Consider the following 17973-nt stretch of genomic DNA (forward strand, 5'->3'; position numbering starts at 1 on the left):
GGCGCTGCCAGGACAAGGCCGCGGTCGAATGAATCCAAGCCATTGGCTCGACTAGTTGCAGCCATGGCTTTAGGCAAGGCTCTATTTCTCCCGCAATCCACATCGCAAGTTCGCCGAGTGGAAATCGTGGCAGGAATTTCCCCGTCCATCTGTTCTCTTGTGTGCGCTTCTTTCCGAGGAGGATTGCTGCTTCGGCCGTAACAACACCGAAGCCCGGACGGCGTTTGACGCGGATGGCGCAGCCGCGCCAATCATCGGCATTGCGAAGGCCGACTTTCGGATGGATGCGCTGGGGTATTTTTTCCGGCCTCCCGTCTAGACTGTTATCCACTCTTTCCCTCGTGGAATTAGGTTGAACCGGGAGCGGATGCTTCCATTTTGCGTGTCATCCGTTATTCCCAATTGGGAATCGATATCAACACATTTTGACTTGTGGTTATGCATGCTTGTTGCCGGAAAATTCCCGAGAACCACCGGGTTACTGCTACAGAGACATCGACAAACCCGCCATGCCCCCCGTGTCGTGTGCCGAAAACGGGATACAGAAACAGAAAACTCCTCGACACCCCTCCCACAAAATCGATCTCAGAACGCCGGTCCAGTTGTAAATCCCAACATTGAATCCCACAGGTTGCCCATCTGTTGTCTCCGGTTGTCCATCCTATGCCTGACCCCCCCCCTTTGCTATGCCATTTGGATATGTGTGCGGTTTGCTATGCCTGCCCAAAGAAAAGATGGAGTCGGGTAGAGAAATACTCAAAAGTTTCAGTCTTTTTTGCATCTAGGTTCGCTCGCTCGTTCGCTGGCGCCGGTCTCGATTTGCTCAGTTGGCGTCGCTTCGGTAACAAGTAGGAAGCTAGTAACCACCCCGCCGGTTCTTGTCAGTCAGACCATGGCAACCACCACGTCGCCTAGGCATCGGCCGTAGCTGCAGCAGGCTTCTGGAGGCAGCTCGCCCTTGAGGATGAGGTCGCGCTTGAGCTGTATGCCTTTTCGTTAGCATGAGATTGGGATGGAGGGGTAGCTACATTGGCACGCACGTCTGAACAGGAGATGGGTGTTGCTGTGGCGAGATGGTTCAGGTTGCCCGCTAGGGCGAGGATGATGAAGAGGGGGTTGAGCCGCATGCTTATCCGCTCTGTGGTTTATTCTGTTCGGTCGTTTGGCTACTGTCGGTAACGGTTCTGGGGCGGATTGTCGTCGTTTTATGTAAGATTGCTAGCAAGGCGCGGGTAAACGGCAGCGACTCATTAGGTGACTGATGCAGAGAAAAGGATGGTGGGGTTGTTTATATGATGATCAGAAATTGGAATCGAAGTTGCGACCAGCCCTAGTCGGGCAACTGACGCCGCATCACTTGGCTACAATTTCGGATGACTCTCGGGTTGTGTGCAAGGTTGGAGACAGCGTCGGAAGAGATGGTGTTGATGGGCGGAAGGCCTCGCTCTTGGAATGATGGTGCCCAGCTGTTCACTGGGATGAAAACGAAGCCGCTCAGTTGCTCAAAATGCGATGGGAGAGCGGGGTTAAGGGTAAGCCACGAACTACATGGCGTCTTTGAAGGGCAACGAGGTGGAAAGCCCACCCAGCTCCGAACAGTTGGTCCAGCTTACGACTCTAGCCAGTCCCATCCACAACGGCTCCCGCATTTTGAAGGAGCATGTTTCGTTTCATGCGAGCCCTCAACAGAGGCAGCATGGTTTTGACGGGATTCTCCGCTGTCAGAAGCTAACTGGTCCTTCACTGAACGACCCGGGGCCCCATTATGCACGGAGGCGGAGCGGGCGGCGTATCACGGGGGAGAATGTTTTGTGTCGGGGACCAGGTGGCTCGGAAGACAAGAGACCCAAGCTCTTTCGTCGTCTGATCCTTTCGGCCAGCCAATGGCGGAGCCTGGAGAGAACTTGGGTGTTTTTGCTACGGCTTTGTCCCGTGGCGGCCCAGCGCCTCGTGCGGGTGGTTCAAGATGCCTCTTTTCAGCCCCGAACCAGACGCAACCCAAACTTGCTTACGCTTCTTCGGACATCATTCAGACCCGGTTAGTTTCGTATTAATGAGGTGGCTTTGCGCCAATCGTTCCACTCACGAGCGCTGAGGAGAAACGGATATAAAAGCGAGCGGATACCCAGTGTGAACTCATGGGGAGCCCCCAGGCATTGAAAGCTGATTCCTCTGGTGAAGAAAGGAACGACAAACTTATTGGGTGAGTGACGAATGCTGTATGTGAAACCGTGGCTTGACCGGGGGTAAGCTTTGGTCTTCCACAAAGCGAGAACAACCGAAAGTGAAGGCAGCTCAGGGCTTGAGCAATCAGCTGGACCCAAATCCCTAGGTTCCATTTCTTGTACTTCAGTCGCTCCGCACCCGCGATTGTTCTGACGTCGTCGACATTCGCAGCTCAGCTCGACGAAAATGGCTTAAATTCAGAGATAAAAGAGTCCGTGGTTGTTTGACTGAGGTGTGTCCCTTGTCATGTGAAGTGCACGGACCAGTTGTATCTGCCTGCCCCCAGCCCCAGGCAATGACGTTGTCGACATTCTGCCCCTTGTCGCCTGTCACCCACCCTGTTCACCCTGTTTCCGCACCAAACACGTCACACCGGTTCGTGCGATAGCAGAGCTCTTCTTCTGTTTTCCTAGGCCGAATCTGTCCTCTTCGCACTGACAACGACGTCAAAAGGCTCAGAACCGCAAAGTCAGCACTGCAAAGCGACTGTCAACCAACAACAAAAACGCCAGACCTACTAACGGGAGTCGCTCAAAATGACGCTCTACTACACCTTGGTCTTCCTGCTCCTCGTGGCAGAGATGGCCCTCTTTATGCTCCTCATCCTTCCCCTGCCCTTTCCCATGCGCAGGAGAATGTTTACGTATGTCTTAGACACAATACCACCGCCGACAATGCGTTGCGCAGCTAACCAATTGACTGCCCAGCTTCATCTCGGAAAATCCTGTCGTGGCAAAGGTTCAATACTGGCTGAAGATCACCTTCATCTTCATCCTGATCCTCTTCATCGATAGTGTTAACCGCGTCTATCGGGTTCAAGTCGAGCTGGCAGCTGCCACTGAGAACACGGGTAACTCTGCGTACGTATCGCCCTCGGCCTCCAAGACGGAAGGGAGGACAGGAAGGGAAAAAAGAGGGGAAAATAAACACTAACCTCTTCACAAGCAGGCCGGCCATAATGGGCCACGAGCGCCTCGAGGTGCAAGCCCGCAAGTTCTACTCGCAGCGCAACATGTACCTGTGCGGCTTCACCCTGTTCCTCTCGCTGATCCTGAACCGGACCTACATCATGATCCTCGAGGTGCTGCGGCTGGAGGAGAAGGTCAAGAAGTACGAGGGCACCGACAAGAACACGAAGCAGTCCGAGAAGCTGGCCATGGCGGGCGACCCCGGCGAGATTGCGCGCCTCAAGCGCGAGGTGGAGCTGCGCGACCAGGACATTGAGACGCTCAAGAAGCAGGCCGCCGGGCTCCACAAGGAGTACGACGAGCTAGCCGAGAAGTATGGCCGGACGCAGCAGGACGGGGCGTCCAAGAAATCCAAGTAGAATGGGGATATCTGGGACGACCTTGCAACGCTCGCGGCGGCTTCATCGCTAGATGAGTGGGTCGAGGGAGAGCCGAGGCAGAGGAGGGGGCCGGCGCCGGACAGAACGCCCTGAAGGGGGCCATGGGTCGGCCTGGACAATCTCTTGGGCGTGGTAGCGTGTGGGGGAGAATATTGGAGCCGAGTAGTGGTGCATTGGTTGGGGGACGAATTGGGGGCGGCGTTGTGCACAAGGTTACGCGACAATTTGCCCGAGGGGAAAGGGGATACCTGTCATTAAGCCAAATTGATGTACTGAGCTCACTGTATATTTATCGCATTAGCTCAATCTTGAGCTTCAGAATCGATCTGTGTCTTTGCAGTCAGACAGGATTATTATTACCAGCAATCCGACAGGCGGACTCTTTAGAAACACACCATACTACCCCAGCCTATTTTTATCTACCATTCCCTACGCACCCAATCCAACCGAACTCTATGCTACTCATACAAACGCGCCACCAATACCGATATCCACTCGTACAGTACCCTATAACATATCGTATAAGTCCGGAAACAGAATGCCGTTCGCCATCGCCAGCACCTCCCTCTCCTCGTCGGTGTCCGCCTCCTCCTCGTCCCACGGCAACAGCCCCATCGCCCGCAGCCCGTCGTCCCCGCCCGCGTCGTTCACCTCCTGCACCCCGGGCCTGCCCGGGTGCTCGCTCTCGCCGCGGCCCCCGCCGAAATCCGGGCCGGGAAAGCCCAGCAGGAAGGCCTTGCGCTGCCGGCACAGGTACAGCGCGTTTGTCTGCGTGAGCGGGCACGCGGGGAGGTACATGTACATTGGCCTTGGTTTTGTTGTTGTTGCTGTTGCTGCTGCCGTTGCTGCTGCCGCTGCTACTGCTGTTGTGGAAGGTCTTGCCGGAGTTGTGTTCGGACCGGGGTTGCCGCTACTCGTGCTCGCACTGGCGGCGTCAGAGACGACGTGAATTAGGTCGGGGTGCCAGACCAGGTAATCGCCCGGCTCGAGGTCCGGGACGCACACGAGGCTGCGGTCGAGCTGGAGGTGCGGGTGGAGGGACGGGCTGATTTCCTGGGCGTAGCTAGGGAGGGCACCGTGGAGGATGCTGTTTTGTGGGCGGGTGAAGGTCCATTCTTCGGTATTATCATTATCGGAGCTTTGGCTTGAGGTCCTTGGTGATGGGGAGAAGAAAGGGCGGAGAAGAAAGTAGGCAGTCGCGTGGCGGGGTAGGGGGCAGACTTGCACTGAGCCTGAGCCTTGGCCGGAAGGGATGCGGTCGAGCGCGAGCCAGCCTTGGAACATGCGGAAGATTGAGCAGGCGCCGGCTTTGTGGTAGAGATCGCTTGTTACGGCGAGACGGGTGCTGCTCTATGAGGGGAGGAAGGATTGGTAAGCGCCGGATGATGGTTCAAGGGGAATGGGCAGAAGGAATCTAGTAGAGAACGGTAGACTGTGACAGAGGTAAGTGTGAGGCACATACTTCCCAAGGATCATAATCTTCCCAGCGCCCCTGGAATATTTCCTCGTATGTCCCTGCCCTGCCATATCCGTCGGGTTCCCAGCGCTCCACACTCCCACCATCAACATGTGCTTTACCAGCGGCCCCGGGAGTGTTACTCGTCCATATCCTCACCCGATCAGCATAGGTTATTGGAAAATCCGTGGTAACTCTGGCACTCGGGTCTCTCGACCTCCATATCTGCATTGCGAACTTCTGCGCCGCCAAAACGTTGGGATGCGCTCGTGCTCTGACCTGAGCCCCACTCCAGTACACGTCCAGCGGTTGAGGATGCTTCGCCGGTTCGCGTATGGCGTGTGAGCTGTAACCTAGGTACTCTCCTGTTTCTTGACTCCATGCTAGAGCGGTGTCCCGAGGAACCACACTCCGGATAATACCAGCGCCCCTTTCACGGAGGTCTGTAAGGAAACGGTCTGCCTGCCCAGGGCTCGTGATGTCTTCGAAGGTGATGGTAGGGATAATTTGAGATCCTAAGGATGCTACCAGATCAACCTCGTCGGAAAGGTTCCGCAGCAGTCTCTGCCATGATGATATGAGCGGTGCTTCTCTCCCTGACGTCAGGCTTTCCTTAAGAGTCGTGAATCTTGGTGGCAGTTGGATCGGACCAGGATATGGGAAGGATTGCATCTCATCCTTTTTGGACGGCGATATACGGCCCGCCAGGTTCGGGGATATTGGGCGAGGCCGTGTGACAATGGCCATGCCGGAGAGAACTAGATGGTGGCATATCAAGGCAAAGAAGGTAAATTTGGGGACTCAGTGTGGTATATCAAAGTCTTGACTCGGACACAACAGAGCAAGAGAAAGCAGCCGATACCTGCAGGGGGTTCTGGAGCCCAGGATTCGAAATATAACCTCGCTATGAATCGGCCATAACAAACAACCCGGCCTCGGCTGGCACGTTCCATCACACCCGCCCTTGTGCGTCGTGGTGCTAGAAAGGGAAGTAATGCTGCTTTGATGCCAGGTGTAAGTGGTTTCGGACTAGTCCCTGCAGAGTGACAGGGGTTGATGCCGCAGCCGCGGGCCGTCTGGCCGGACAAGCATTTCGACGGAGAATAATCGCGGCGGTCACCAATAGGGGATTTTTTGCGCCGCGCCCAAATTGGGGGTAAACGATTGTTTGCAGGGCTGAGAAAAGAGCCGCCCTGGCCGGTGCATGCTTGATCATTCTTGATTCCCGCGTTCCCCTTGCCTAGGTTTGTTTTCCTCGCTTAGAGCGTCGGGGACGCATCTCGGTGTCGGTGCTGTCACCCAAGATCTTCCTCTTTGCCGGCTGCTTCTTGCCCGTGCTATTGGCCGACGATTTCGTTGTCGACTTGCTTGCGCCTGCCGGCATCTCCTCGGCCGATTCCCGCATCACGACAAATGCAACGCGCTCCACATCGACTGCCTTGACATGAAGCCTCTTGGCCAACGCTTTAGCCCGCTCATTCAGCTCTGCGTACTCCTTCTGGTTGTACTTGATGGGCGCTTTGGATCCATGGCAGCACAACCAGTAGAACGCCTCATCGGCAAAGAAGATGACGTTTTCTGCATCGTGGACCGCCAGTAGTAAGGATGCCGTAGCCGGGCCGATGCCCTTGAGTTGGGTTAGGATGTCAAGGGTGCCGGACACGTCTGACTTTTGACGGTAATGCTTGATGGCTTTCTGAAGAGTGTCCTTCACGAAACCCGGCTCGTTTGACGATACCAGTTTCATGAGAGTGGGTCGAAACTTTCCATGGCGACTGCAGCCAAGTTTGGTTAACAGGGCGGAAATCATGGATGCAGCGCCTTGTGGTGTGTCGCGGAGTGGGACAGCTTAACGGGATCGAGGGAGGATGAGCTAGAATACAACCTACAGTTTCCACTCGACGAGGGTTTTGACATCATCAAGAGCCATAGACACGTTTGTGTCTCCAGAGCCGAAGGTGTCTATTGCCTTTCCGTAGCGATACTGGTCCAGGCTAGCGAGTGTTTTCTGGCCGGGTTTTGCTATCGTGAAGCATCAGAGAGAGCATTACTACGCGGCCAGCGCTAGTAGACCTGCCTACCTCCTTTGGACTCGGATATCGCCTCGATGCATGCTGGGTAGCGTTCGAGGTACGACTGGAATTCGCTATCGGATATGTCATCCGCAGACGGGATGGCCGGCTTGGCCATTGCGGCTCCTGGAGCGGAGGAAATGATACACGGTTTGATGCCGCGGGCCGGGGTTGCACTGCAGGACCAACGGTCTGGGATGTTGGCCTTTTGGGATGTCTGGATCCACAAAGATCCACAAGGCTCGATACGATGGCTTCAACGTCCGGGAGCTCGCGCCGTGGATACGTCGACCTGCGGGATGGACGATAATGCCACGGCTCCTGTAAGAATCAGGTAGTGTGGCGCAGCAAGAACTGGTTGACTCCGGCTCGGCTGTTCGCCGTCTCGTTTCGGGAACCGAGAGTGATCGAATCGAGGTTGGGCTCCTGCAGGCTAGCGTCGAAACCAGGTGGCGGCTAGGCGGGATCTCGACTCGGCGCTTCAAGGACACAATAAATAATCGCGAGGTCGCATGCAGCAGCTGGTGCCGGGCGGGCCGGGTCTTTCAATAACTCCCGGGTAACCAACGACCGATTCCTCCGTCGGAAAGGCCAACTGGCCGCTGCTCTCGGCGTCATTTTTCATGTGCTGCCGATCTTCCTGATCCTTGCAGTCCACGCGATGTCTTAGGTAATCCGCGTTCGGCCCGAAGGGGAAAAAGGAAGTTGGCCTTGTGCGGTCCGTGCCTGTCTGATGGCAATTTGGGATCCACCAACTCCATCCGGACCTTCGGCGGTCTGGATCGCAAACGACCTGCGCGTGCCACCTTTACCCACTGGTAGAAGAAAAGAGGGAAAAAAGGAAAAAAGACCAAAAAAAATAGACAAAAACAAAACGAGTCCAAGAAGAAGGCAGCAGCAACCAGCGCCCATCATTGCGGCTTTATCAGCTGTCAACGGCAACTAGGGTCGGAAAAGAATCCCACCAAGAACAAGCAAAATGGGTGGTGGTAACGTAGGTTACTTATGATCTCCGCTGCCGGATGTTGGGAATGCGCCAAAACGCGAAACTAGGGAGCCTAGTGTGACTGACAGGAGTCAATAGGGAGCCAAGGCAGCGCAGAAGCGTGCTCGAAACAAGGAAAAAGCTGCTCCGGCGGCCAAATCGCAGCTGAAGAGCGTGAGTGTGCTTCTGGGTGCGACGCCTCTGGCCAGAAGCAGAAAGCATCTGACAAGAGAGGCGACGTATAGAACACAGCTGCTATGAACATTGTCTGCAACGTGTGCAAGCAGACTTTCCTGTCGACATCGCGCGCACCTCAGTATGGGGAGCCATCGTCCCTCCCATCAAGAGAATTGCTCTGGCTGACACCGCAACCCCCTAGACTTACGCAGCACGCCGAAAACAAGCACAACTCGACGCTGCCGCAATGCTTCCCCGATTTTAAACCCTCTGACACGAAATGAGCGAACCGTATGGCCGCTAATTGACGACCAGACACGATTTTACGAACCCAACAGTGAGGCGAGAGGAGGGTCTTTCTGGGATATTGGCAAGGCGTAGAGGAAGGCGTAACTGTCCTGCTTTTCTCCAACACGGGAAGTCATGTCTCTTCGATCCCGCGCGGGCTGATCGATGAGTGAGGAAGGAGATGGTATATTTGCTCAACCACCATGCAGGTGCCATAATCTCTACCTGCTTAGCACCCATCGCGTTACTGCGATACTAGCCACATCTAGTCCAGCGAATAGAAGACATGATTATCTACTGTCGTCCTGGACTGCTTCTCTGTCTAGCTGACTATCTATACCTTGTGTTGCAACCCTTTAGTGCGCCTCCACAGGCGCAGGCGTGCTCGCGGCAGACATATCCACAACCCCCTGCCTCACACCCCGCTGTTCCTGCCCCAGCCTGGCCTGCTCCTCCCTGATGCTGGCCAAAATATCCGGATACCACCTCTCCCCGACGTCGGGATGACTCTTGACGCGGTTCCTCAGCGTCGCCTCGCCAAGCGTCTTGGCCGCGCCGCCCTTGCGGAACGTGAACTCGACGTCGTCCAAGCGGCCGCCGTTCCTCTCGAGCACCTTCCTCCTCTCCTCCCGCACGTGCTCGGGCACCCGTCCGACCCCGACCTTGTCGAGGTCGTCAAAGCCGGCGTCGCCGCTCACGCCTTGGAAGAAGGGGATCGAGAAGCGGGCGCCCTCGCCCGCCGCGGGGGACAGCACGCGGTGCGTCGTGCTGACGCACACGCCCTGCGTGAGCGCCTCGAGCCCCTGGCCGATGGCCACGACCAGCGTGCCGTCGATGGGTGGGCAGTCGATCCACTCGCCGCGCATGTTCTGCACCTGCAGGCCGCGGTGGTGCGAGGCTTGGAGGAGGTACGAGCTGAGCACTTTTGCGCGTGGTGGGGGGGGTTTGTCAGCGCGCTGGCCCGGGGGAAGAACATCAAGGCGAGGGTTGGGAGAAGTAAGGAAATGCCATACTGCTATCCTTGTGCGGGCCAACCCCCTGGTTCCCGTCCTTGCCCGACGCACCTAGCACGCCGACGTCGGGGTACTTGACAATCTTGAGCTTGTGCTGCTGATCCGCGTCAAAGTACTTGTCGAAGGCGTCCCTTGGCAGCTCGATGGCCTCAGCGATCAGATTAGTGAAGTAGATGGAGATCTTGCCCATTCGCTTCATGTAGTCGGTGAAGACGGGCCGAAAGTTCGGGAGCACCTCGGGCGACGGCCACTGATTCGGCGCTAGGAGATTGTAGTACCGCGGCGCTTCCGGGCCGGGCAGCGGGTGCTCCGTTGAGAGGTCGATTTGCTCCCGGTGGTCGATCGCGCCGGCTGTGACTTCGGCCGAGAGGCGCGAGTACCCTAGGAAGGAGGGCGCGTTCTTCATTTCGATTTTGAGTCTGCCGAATAGGTTCAGCCGGTTGTGTACAGGAAACGTCGTTAACGGTAGGGCTTGGGATTGTACTTCTCTTCTGTTGGGATATCAAAAAAGGCCTTGCCCTCTTTAATCACCTGCTTAAAGAACTCGTCCGGGATGCCAACGTTCTTGAGATAGAGGAAGCCAACCTCCATCAGGGCATGCCGTAGCTCGGCCAGGAATCCTGGCTTCGTAGCCGGATCCTGAGCCTGGGCTAGATCCAAGATGGGAATAGAGGTAAAGGACATATTGGACTTGATAGGCAGGTAAGGCGAGCAAACAAAGTACCTCAATAATAGCGCTTAGTGTTAAGTGACCTCTATTGGTAGCTTCACGCGACGGAGCAAGGGCAAAATATGTCAGAAGTAAAACCGGAACCTCTTCCCGGAGAAAGTATTTATGAAGGCTTTGCCAGCCGGGTATCTTTTTATGTCCACGTGAGCTTGCTCGAGACAGTATGTGCATGTACAGTTAGCCCCTAAGCTACCTCACAAATGGCCGAGCTCAATTCATTTCTGCTACGGCTCACGAATGGCGTAATCGGTCGACATCGGCGCTTCACACCCCTTGCCCCGCAATTCGCAACGAACCTAACATCCGAACGGGCGGGGCGGCGGGGTCGGGTCCCAATCTTCGGCGCGACTCCGTCGCAACAAAGCCGGGGATCATCTCGTTCGTTGTGCTTCGCCATCCCTGCCGTTCAAAGCGGCGAGATTCCCATCCCCCATTCCACCCCCGGACAAGAGTATTAGAAGAGCCTCAACCTTTGAATGGCCGAAGACCCGCGCCCAATGCCATATTGACCAACCATGCCCCATAATTCTGCTTGCCGTCGTGGAGTTTGTAGCCAGAGGTACGGACTGAAACATGACATGGCCGGGACGAAGTTTCGGCTATGTTGAAGCAAAGAGCCAGATGGCCCATTGTGCGTGCGATCGCCGGCTGTGAGCTTGGATGGGATTGGCCCACACTAAGTGTTGACTGGCTTGGTGGCGAAGAGTCCGGCTACCTGGTAGAAGATATCTTCAATCGGCGGCATCGCGAAAGCAGGCGCAACGTTAAAGATCTCGGCCAGACGTTGCGGCGCCACCACAGCCGCGTGAGTATCGTCGTCATCTTCCATCTCCACTTCTTGATCCGCATCTTGCATTTCCTCATCACTGGCATCGCCCTCTTGCAATAAGAGCTCTTCAGGCGCGGGCGCCAAGCTTGCATCGATGCTGTCATCTACCCCCATGTCGACCAAAGACTGGAGAAGTGGTGCTTGTTCGGCTCCCTCGGTTACAGACCAGATTTGGGCTGCCGAGTCGACGACGACAAATCCGGACGATGATGGAGTGGCGAACACTGAGGTGATGAGTTGTGGGAACGTCTTGACCAGCTGTGGCTCCTGGTCTTCGATGTTGAAGACGACCAGCTCTGATCTTACGCCTCTCTTCATTTTGTCCTGCGTAGGATTAGGGGCGGGTGCGACAAGCGCAAAACTCCGTGATTCGTAATTTACCGCGAGTTGAGTGAGCCTTTTGGCGGCCTCCGACGTCTCCTTGAGGGAGAAGCTGTAGAGAAGCTCATCCGACACGATGTCATAGACCACGAGATCCTCCGAGAGCATAATGAGGCACGATGATAGAGACCTTAAGGCGCGAATTTCGCCCCTGAACATGCCGGATACGACGTCTCGGAAGGCCCCAGTCTCGGTATCAATGGCGACCACGAGAGCTCCGGACAAAGCGCCAAAGGCGGCAAAGAGGACTGACCCGTCTTCTGAAAATGTGATGGCGCCGCTGCGGGAAGCTTTAATGGGCGCCTCGACAGAGTCGTCCTGCTGTTCGTATACAGGGAGGGAAACGGCTCGGGAGCATGTCCAACTCCGCATGGGTTGGCCATCAAGCCCGGTGGCTGCGAGCCCATCTCTCTTGCGCAATCTTGAAGTCCAGAAGCGCACCATACCGTCATTCCCAATTGTCGCAAACCGAGATGAGGTCGGATCGCTCGCAAGATCAAATATTTCCTCTGTCTTGTCGGTATGATGAGCATCATTGATGCGAGTTATCAGTTCGAGAGGCTTGCCATCTGCGCCAACGTCCCAGAACTTGAGATAGACCTCGCGCCTTTCTCGGCATACATCAGCGGGCGTCTTTGAGCCAGTCAAGAATGCGTCGGCGTCACGTTCGGGAGGTTGCCATTCGTCAACCGATGCAAGCCATTTGCCGTCTCGAGAGAAGGCGAGTCTAGTGGTTGTTGGTTCGATGACAGGCGCACCCTCACTAGTTAGGTTGGCGTCGGTCGGGTTGGTTCGCGCGATGGCGTGCTTGGCGATACCTTGGAACGAAGTTATATCGAATACTTGAAGTAGAGGTGTTGACGATGCACCCCCTCCAAGCGTGGCTTGCTGCCCATTGCCAACGCACAGGAACATTTGCGACGGACTTTGAGGGTTAACAGTGGCAACCAATGGCGTCGCAATCTCATCAACCGGTCGCCAGACGCGACGAACTAAGGACTCTTTGGATGGCCGATCCCCCAACACGAGAGACTGGATTCCCGAGACGTACATTGTCGGTTTCATCTCTGCGGTGGATATGATCATGGTCGAGTTGTCGTCCAGATGGATTGCGTACGAGGATCCACGGGGCGAAACAACAATGTTCTCGATGGTTGCTGATAGATGGGGTAGAAAATCCAATCTTCCACTGTCTAGTTGCCAGAGAACAAGAACGGTCTCGTAGCCCCCAGAAATCAAGTAGTTGCCTTTTTTGTTTGTTAGTGAACACGCCGGTCTGAATATCGGCCCAACTGAAACACAGCATCTTACCATCCTCGGACCATTTAACACTGTGAACAGCTCTCCGGTGCCAATGGTACTTTTTTGGCTGGATCGGGCCCGCCTTTGTATTGGGGCCATCACCAGGCAGCTGAGACAGCACAGCGCCATAGACGTAAATGGCGCCACGAGCACATCCGATAGCAAGGTCGGCCTGTTGGAGCTCGATCGCTCCCTTCTTGGTCGTCCGAATCGTGGACCGGATGTCCAGGCAGCTGATAACATCGGGGACATCGAAAGAATGAAAGCGGTAAGTCAAGTCGTCGAGTGAGGCGAGTTTCTTCGTCTTCAGCAAGCCAATGTGCAGCGTCTCTCGCGCCGCGGCAACAATCAATCTACCGCCAGCGGTAGATCGCAGCAGTTGTGGGCTTTCGTCGTAGGTGTGAAGCAGTTTGCCGTTGTTTTTCGACAGCGCTTTGGTGTCGTATGCGAATATTTGCGCCGAGCTCTTAGTGAGCCTCTTCAGGACGAGCACGACGTCCTCGGCCTTGCCACCGATATCCACAGAATCCACCGTCATATCCAGGAGCTTCTTAGTGTCGACTGTGAACGGACTATCGGCGCCTATGCCGGAGGCCCAGTTGATGCGCCAAATGCGACCATCGGAACAAGCGACCCAGATGTACTCGGGCGAGCATCTTGATAGTGCTGAAGACACGATATGTGTGGACACGAGCTCGGTCGAGTCGTCTGTCCTCGCTACTGGAAGCGCAATTCTGCGGACAAGCAGGGAGTCCTCTGTTGAGTAGACTTGAATCGAGGTGTTGTATGTGATGATCAAATGCCTGGGCCAGTCAGGATCAGTCCCCTACCGGCTCCGTTAGGTCAATGCATTCTACTTTGCGCACCTTTCATCAAGGGAGAAAATAGGATCAATGTCCAGCATCCTGCCACCCATTGGCTTGGACAGTTTCCATGGCGCTGCGGATTGCCGGACTGGGCTTGGTGGAGGTTGCAGTGAAACATCCAAGAGTTCCAGGTCACCGTTGACCTGCTGCAAAGCCGCATGTTGCGGCCCGTACTCGTGGGCGCCGTTGCTGGCTTCCTCCGGGATTGCATTGTCCTGGAGCTTCGACTTAGATCTCCGTCGATGTTTTTTTTGCAAAAGCGGCGAATCGTCTCTCGGTTCGCGCTTCCGCTTTAGGGAAGCCGTGTCGCCGTTCGCATCCATTTTCGATATCATGCTTGGCGAGAGTCGGCGGTAGAGGAACCGGTGAGACAACTGTACCGTACCAGCTTCGCAGAGCAACGTCCGATGCGAACACCAAAGCCCAGTCCCGCAATTGCAAACACGCGGAAAGAAATTTTGGCGGAGAGACGTCGAAAAAAGTTAGAGTGGGGCATGGGAAGCTTGTCTTATCAGCGATACGCACAGACCTCGTGTCTGGGCCCCAGAAGATTAAAACAAAGATTTGAGGCTCGTTGCGAATGCTTCGCGGCAACCTTGACGCTCCACCAATCCTTGCATAGAACTCTCGCGCCCTCGCGAAGCAACCGCGGCAGCCATTCACTGCGCAAGGCAATACGAAAAACACCCGTTCCGTCGCGACGGTTTCGTTTAAGGAATTGGATACGATTTTCTAGCCGTCGACAAGATGATCATTCCGATCCGCTGCTTCTCGTGTGGCAAGGCAGGTTGCGCGCCACCACTTGGTCCTCAATGCTCTACGCTAACTTCATTTCTAGGTGACGGGTGACCTCTGGGAGAAGTTTGTCAAGCTCATCGAGGAGGAAGGGCTCACAGACGGGTATGCCGAAATCGTTCATTACCGATGGATTGGAGCTCTTACAAGACTCTTAGAGATGCGCTGGACCAGCTTGGCTGCAAAAGATACTGCTGCCGGCGCATGGTCATGACACACGTCGACCTCATCGAGAAGCTCCTGAAGTATGTTCCCCTACCACATGTGCCAACGTCCATCCCGAGTTTGGGTTCCTGACACAGCTTGGTCCAGGTACACGCCGGACGGTCGCAACTACAAGAAGATCGAGATGCAGACTCGTGATCGGGAGGCCTAAACCTTCCGTTCCTTTCTCGTGTGCATATATGGGCGTTAAAAAGGATCGGCTATACATCGCGAGAGGGCCAATAAGCCCTGAGCTATGTTTATCTGGCGGGAGGTTGTGTCCAGGTTTAGTTGGCTAGACGGCGTCCGGTTGACATTTTTTCCATGGGCGCGGGTTGGTGTTCAGGTCGCACTCCCAAGGACATGCAAACCTGCAGTGCTTTCGCAGAGGGCGGCTAGATATGGGGGCGAAGTGCTTGGCGTGAACAGTAAGGACCAACTGCATATGATATCGATGAGTTGGCGAGGCGGGCGAGCGGCGTCTCTGCGGGATCGAGCTCCAGTCCGCCGTCATGTGAATGGCGCGGAATGTGTCTCGGTGATGTTTGCTATCAACCAGCTTTAGCCGCGGTTACATTCACAGTCATGGTGCTATTCCACATGCATTGAGGTTCGACTTTAGCTCATTGGGAGGTTGACCAAGAAACAACATGGCGGATCGATACTGCATCTGCATATGGGCCCAAGCATGAATGAATTGGAGCCAGCCGACCGCAATACTGTATTCATGTTATCACAAGTCTTGCCTATCAGACCCTGGTGGTTGGAGACATTGCGGATCGGGTGAAATTAAGGTTCCAGTCGTGCTGTGCCTTATTCCATTGTTGTTCCTCGGCTTCTAGAAACCATTTGTGGTGCAGTTACCTCCGGGTTTGTCTAATGATTCCCTCCGCTGTCCGGGTGTACGGTTTAAAACTCATTAAACGACACCAAACAGGCATGCATCATGGCCAGGGAGACTGACAAGACTGGGCAGATAAGCTGCCAAGTTCTGGTCCGCGTGTTGGTTCGCGTCGCAAACCATCAAGAGCATCATGCAACTGGCCTGCATCCACTAGCAAGCAATTCGGCAACAAACACGAAGAGGTCCTGTGGTGGCGCTTACTGCGTACACAGTACAGCTTTGCGCAATGTTAGTCTGGAAGATGTCAGCCTTGGTCGGCTAAGCTCAAAAAAGGTGTACGACAATAGGCGAGTCTGACATGCTCTCGTCATTGTGACACCCCAGCTTTCACTAAAGTTCCAATAACTGCCACCCAGATGTCGGTCGCATGGTCTATCGGCACTTTCGGGCAAAGGGATTCACGTCATCCTGCGCTGACTTGCAGGCACCCGCTTCTGCAGCCTCAGCCACGTCAATATCCGACTTCCCACAGCCTTGCGTAGGTATCAATGGTCATCAGACTAGCGCAAGACAGGGAAAGACGGGGGCAAGTTCGTCTCTGATCGAGGAACAGGTCCAGTTCTGCGCTGCTCAACCCCGCTAGTGCCAAAATAGGATCAGAACCAGATCGCCGGGAACCCTGTTTGTTCCAATTTTCCGGCCCGTCTGTAGTCGCCAAGCCCTCTTGCAACCACATCGTTTTAGCGGGTGCATTTGGATACATGTTCGGGCAGCCATCTAACAATGAGCTTCACAGATTATCAACGTCCATTGCTGGGGCGTGCACTGTGGGTATGCCGGTGGGTGGTTTCAAGCTCTGCAGATCTTCCACGTCCCCACCGGCTCTCGCTGTTCCTCTCGGAGCTTAGTGTTCCGACGCAAGTTTGATTTGACGGTGCTTTGTCCAAACTGCATGGTGTCGTTGTGATCCAAGTTGTCCCAGTCGCCAGAAGCCCTGACGCTCGTTAGGGCCGCCGGGACCAAACAGGCGGTGCCATCATCCGGCTGTGTGCTACGGAATGCGACTGGGCACACGGTGTCGTCTGTGCTCTCATGCCCAGGGGGTTATTGGTTAGGTTAGACAGGGAGAAGGGAAACGAAAAGCCCATCCAGGGATGGTGTCCAGCAGGCTGGGAACGGCGCGATGGGTCGGGAACAAATCCATGTGGTTTCCCATTGGCAGGCACTCCTGCCCCTCACCCCGAAAAACTTTTGGCAAGGGTCTCCTGGCAGAGGGATGTCGACAGCGAGCCACGAGCCCCCCCCACGACGACTTTCTTAAGCGCCGAGGCCCATTGCCATGCAGCCCCTCCGTTGAAGAGGGGCTTATCCATTGGTTTTCTACTGGCCCAAGAGCAACAAAGATGCGCGTCTGCCCCTGCCGTTCTACACGAGTGAAGCGGTGATGTGCGGGACGAAGCGGCCTGGTCATCAACAGGTACTCCGTCACCGACAGGTTTGTCAGCTCCCGCCCGGGAAGCAAATGTACACTACCAACCCAAAGCTACCTGCTTTTACGATAGCAGCAGCAGGACCGGGGCAGCAGCAGCTTTTCTCAGCAGCGCCAACGAGAAGCATCACACTCTGGCAGGTGTTATCCCATGCATGGAACCTTGGAGCGAAGGATTCCTCTCAATTACACGTCTGTACTGTGCCGCGCAGCTCTGCAGGGTCGTTGGTATTGCTATGGTACAGCAGCAGTCTCGCCTATCCCATGTTCGGCAAAACGCTTGGTACCCTGGCCCTGCAGAACCGCTACAGTACCACCATTCCCCTTCGGCTGCTTCATCCCGTTAAGCGCAGCGTCGTTATGTATTCTCGCTGTCCCTCACCATACCACAAACCTGGAGCCACGGTCAACGACTCCACCGCTTCCGCGCGCAGACGCCTAGTGTACCTTCAACCAGGTCGCTGCCGTATCCCACCATTGGCTGTTGTCGTAGGGCAGCCCGCCCAAGCAGAGCTTGTCGCAGCTCGACAGGTCGTGTCCTGGTAGCTGTGCTCTTTTGACCCTTTCTACTTCCCCGCGCAGCGCCCGCGCAGCGCCCGCGATCTGGAATCCATCTCATCCCAATCAGGCTGAAGCCGCACACCAACGATCCATCGTTCTGCACGAGGCATCCTCTGCCCGTTGAATTTCCCTGCCTGGTCGCTGCCTCGAGACCAGTTCACGTCCATGTCCTGATTCATTAAGGGACTCTTTTACCCCTCCGCCTCCCCCTCGTTTCCCGATCATTTTTGACTATCTTACTCACCTTCCCACTCCGGGATTATCACGCCAGCTCCAGACGCCAGGAGGAGAGCTGCACTCGGATCCCCGCGCCAGCGGACTCGATGTCAGCAACCAACAACCGGTCCTGAGCCCTTCGCTATCTTTTCCGTCAAGCGCAGCAGACACTGTGCTGCCTGCCGCCTATC

At 55.5% G+C, this 17973-nt stretch overlaps 8 protein-coding genes across 8 annotated transcripts; 3 read left to right on the plus strand and 5 right to left on the minus strand.

Moving 5' to 3' along the window:
• Window positions 1–885: 885 nt before the first annotated feature.
• MFIFM68171_00491 (Hydrophobin) lies at window positions 886–1127 on the minus strand (the record flags this gene model as incomplete). The annotated part of the gene is made up of 2 exons (XM_071055913.1): window positions 886–981; window positions 1041–1127. The coding sequence occupies 2 exons, from the start codon at window positions 1125–1127 to the stop codon at window positions 886–888; spliced, it is 183 nt and encodes a 60-aa protein (XP_070912014.1).
• Window positions 1128–2762: 1635 nt separating this feature from the next.
• YET3 (Endoplasmic reticulum transmembrane protein 3) lies at window positions 2763–3553 on the plus strand (the record flags this gene model as incomplete). The annotated part of the gene is made up of 3 exons (XM_071055914.1): window positions 2763–2869; window positions 2934–3086; window positions 3175–3553. The coding sequence occupies 3 exons, from the start codon at window positions 2763–2765 to the stop codon at window positions 3551–3553; spliced, it is 639 nt and encodes a 212-aa protein (XP_070912015.1).
• A 528-nt stretch (window positions 3554–4081) lies between these two features.
• MFIFM68171_00493 (uncharacterized protein) lies at window positions 4082–5777 on the minus strand (the record flags this gene model as incomplete). Its single annotated transcript, XM_071055915.1, has 2 exons — window positions 4082–4924; window positions 5037–5777. 2 exons carry the CDS (start codon window positions 5775–5777, stop codon window positions 4082–4084), a joined length of 1584 nt encoding a protein of 527 aa, XP_070912016.1.
• A 493-nt stretch (window positions 5778–6270) lies between these two features.
• MFIFM68171_00494 (ADA HAT complex component 1) lies at window positions 6271–7220 on the minus strand (the record flags this gene model as incomplete). Its single annotated transcript, XM_071055916.1, has 3 exons — window positions 6271–6805; window positions 6920–7052; window positions 7112–7220. 3 exons carry the CDS (start codon window positions 7218–7220, stop codon window positions 6271–6273), a joined length of 777 nt encoding a protein of 258 aa, XP_070912017.1.
• An 861-nt stretch (window positions 7221–8081) lies between these two features.
• Window positions 8082–8548, plus strand: MFIFM68171_00495 (uncharacterized protein; the record flags this gene model as incomplete). The annotated part of the gene is made up of 4 exons (XM_071055917.1): window positions 8082–8096; window positions 8187–8261; window positions 8333–8403; window positions 8467–8548. The coding sequence occupies 4 exons, from the start codon at window positions 8082–8084 to the stop codon at window positions 8546–8548; spliced, it is 243 nt and encodes an 80-aa protein (XP_070912018.1).
• Window positions 8549–8908: 360 nt separating this feature from the next.
• MFIFM68171_00496 (Putative 2-oxoglutarate-dependent dioxygenase DIN11) lies at window positions 8909–10249 on the minus strand (the record flags this gene model as incomplete). Its single annotated transcript, XM_071055918.1, has 3 exons — window positions 8909–9474; window positions 9566–9984; window positions 10050–10249. 3 exons carry the CDS (start codon window positions 10247–10249, stop codon window positions 8909–8911), a joined length of 1185 nt encoding a protein of 394 aa, XP_070912019.1.
• A 722-nt stretch (window positions 10250–10971) lies between these two features.
• On the minus strand, window positions 10972–13996 carry NAN1 (NET1-associated nuclear protein 1; the record flags this gene model as incomplete). Its single annotated transcript, XM_071055919.1, has 3 exons — window positions 10972–12752; window positions 12817–13610; window positions 13674–13996. The coding sequence occupies 3 exons, from the start codon at window positions 13994–13996 to the stop codon at window positions 10972–10974; spliced, it is 2898 nt and encodes a 965-aa protein (XP_070912020.1).
• A 424-nt stretch (window positions 13997–14420) lies between these two features.
• RPB10 (DNA-directed RNA Polymerase II subunit L) lies at window positions 14421–14844 on the plus strand (the record flags this gene model as incomplete). The annotated part of the gene is made up of 4 exons (XM_071055920.1): window positions 14421–14456; window positions 14512–14573; window positions 14627–14713; window positions 14781–14844. The coding sequence occupies 4 exons, from the start codon at window positions 14421–14423 to the stop codon at window positions 14842–14844; spliced, it is 249 nt and encodes an 82-aa protein (XP_070912021.1).
• Window positions 14845–17973: the final 3129 nt, after the last annotated feature.

The sequence above is a fragment of the Madurella fahalii genome (genome assembly GCF_045866475.1).
Source record: "Madurella fahalii IFM 68171 DNA, scaffold_1, whole genome shotgun sequence".
NCBI lineage: Eukaryota > Fungi > Ascomycota > Sordariomycetes > Sordariales > Madurella > Madurella fahalii.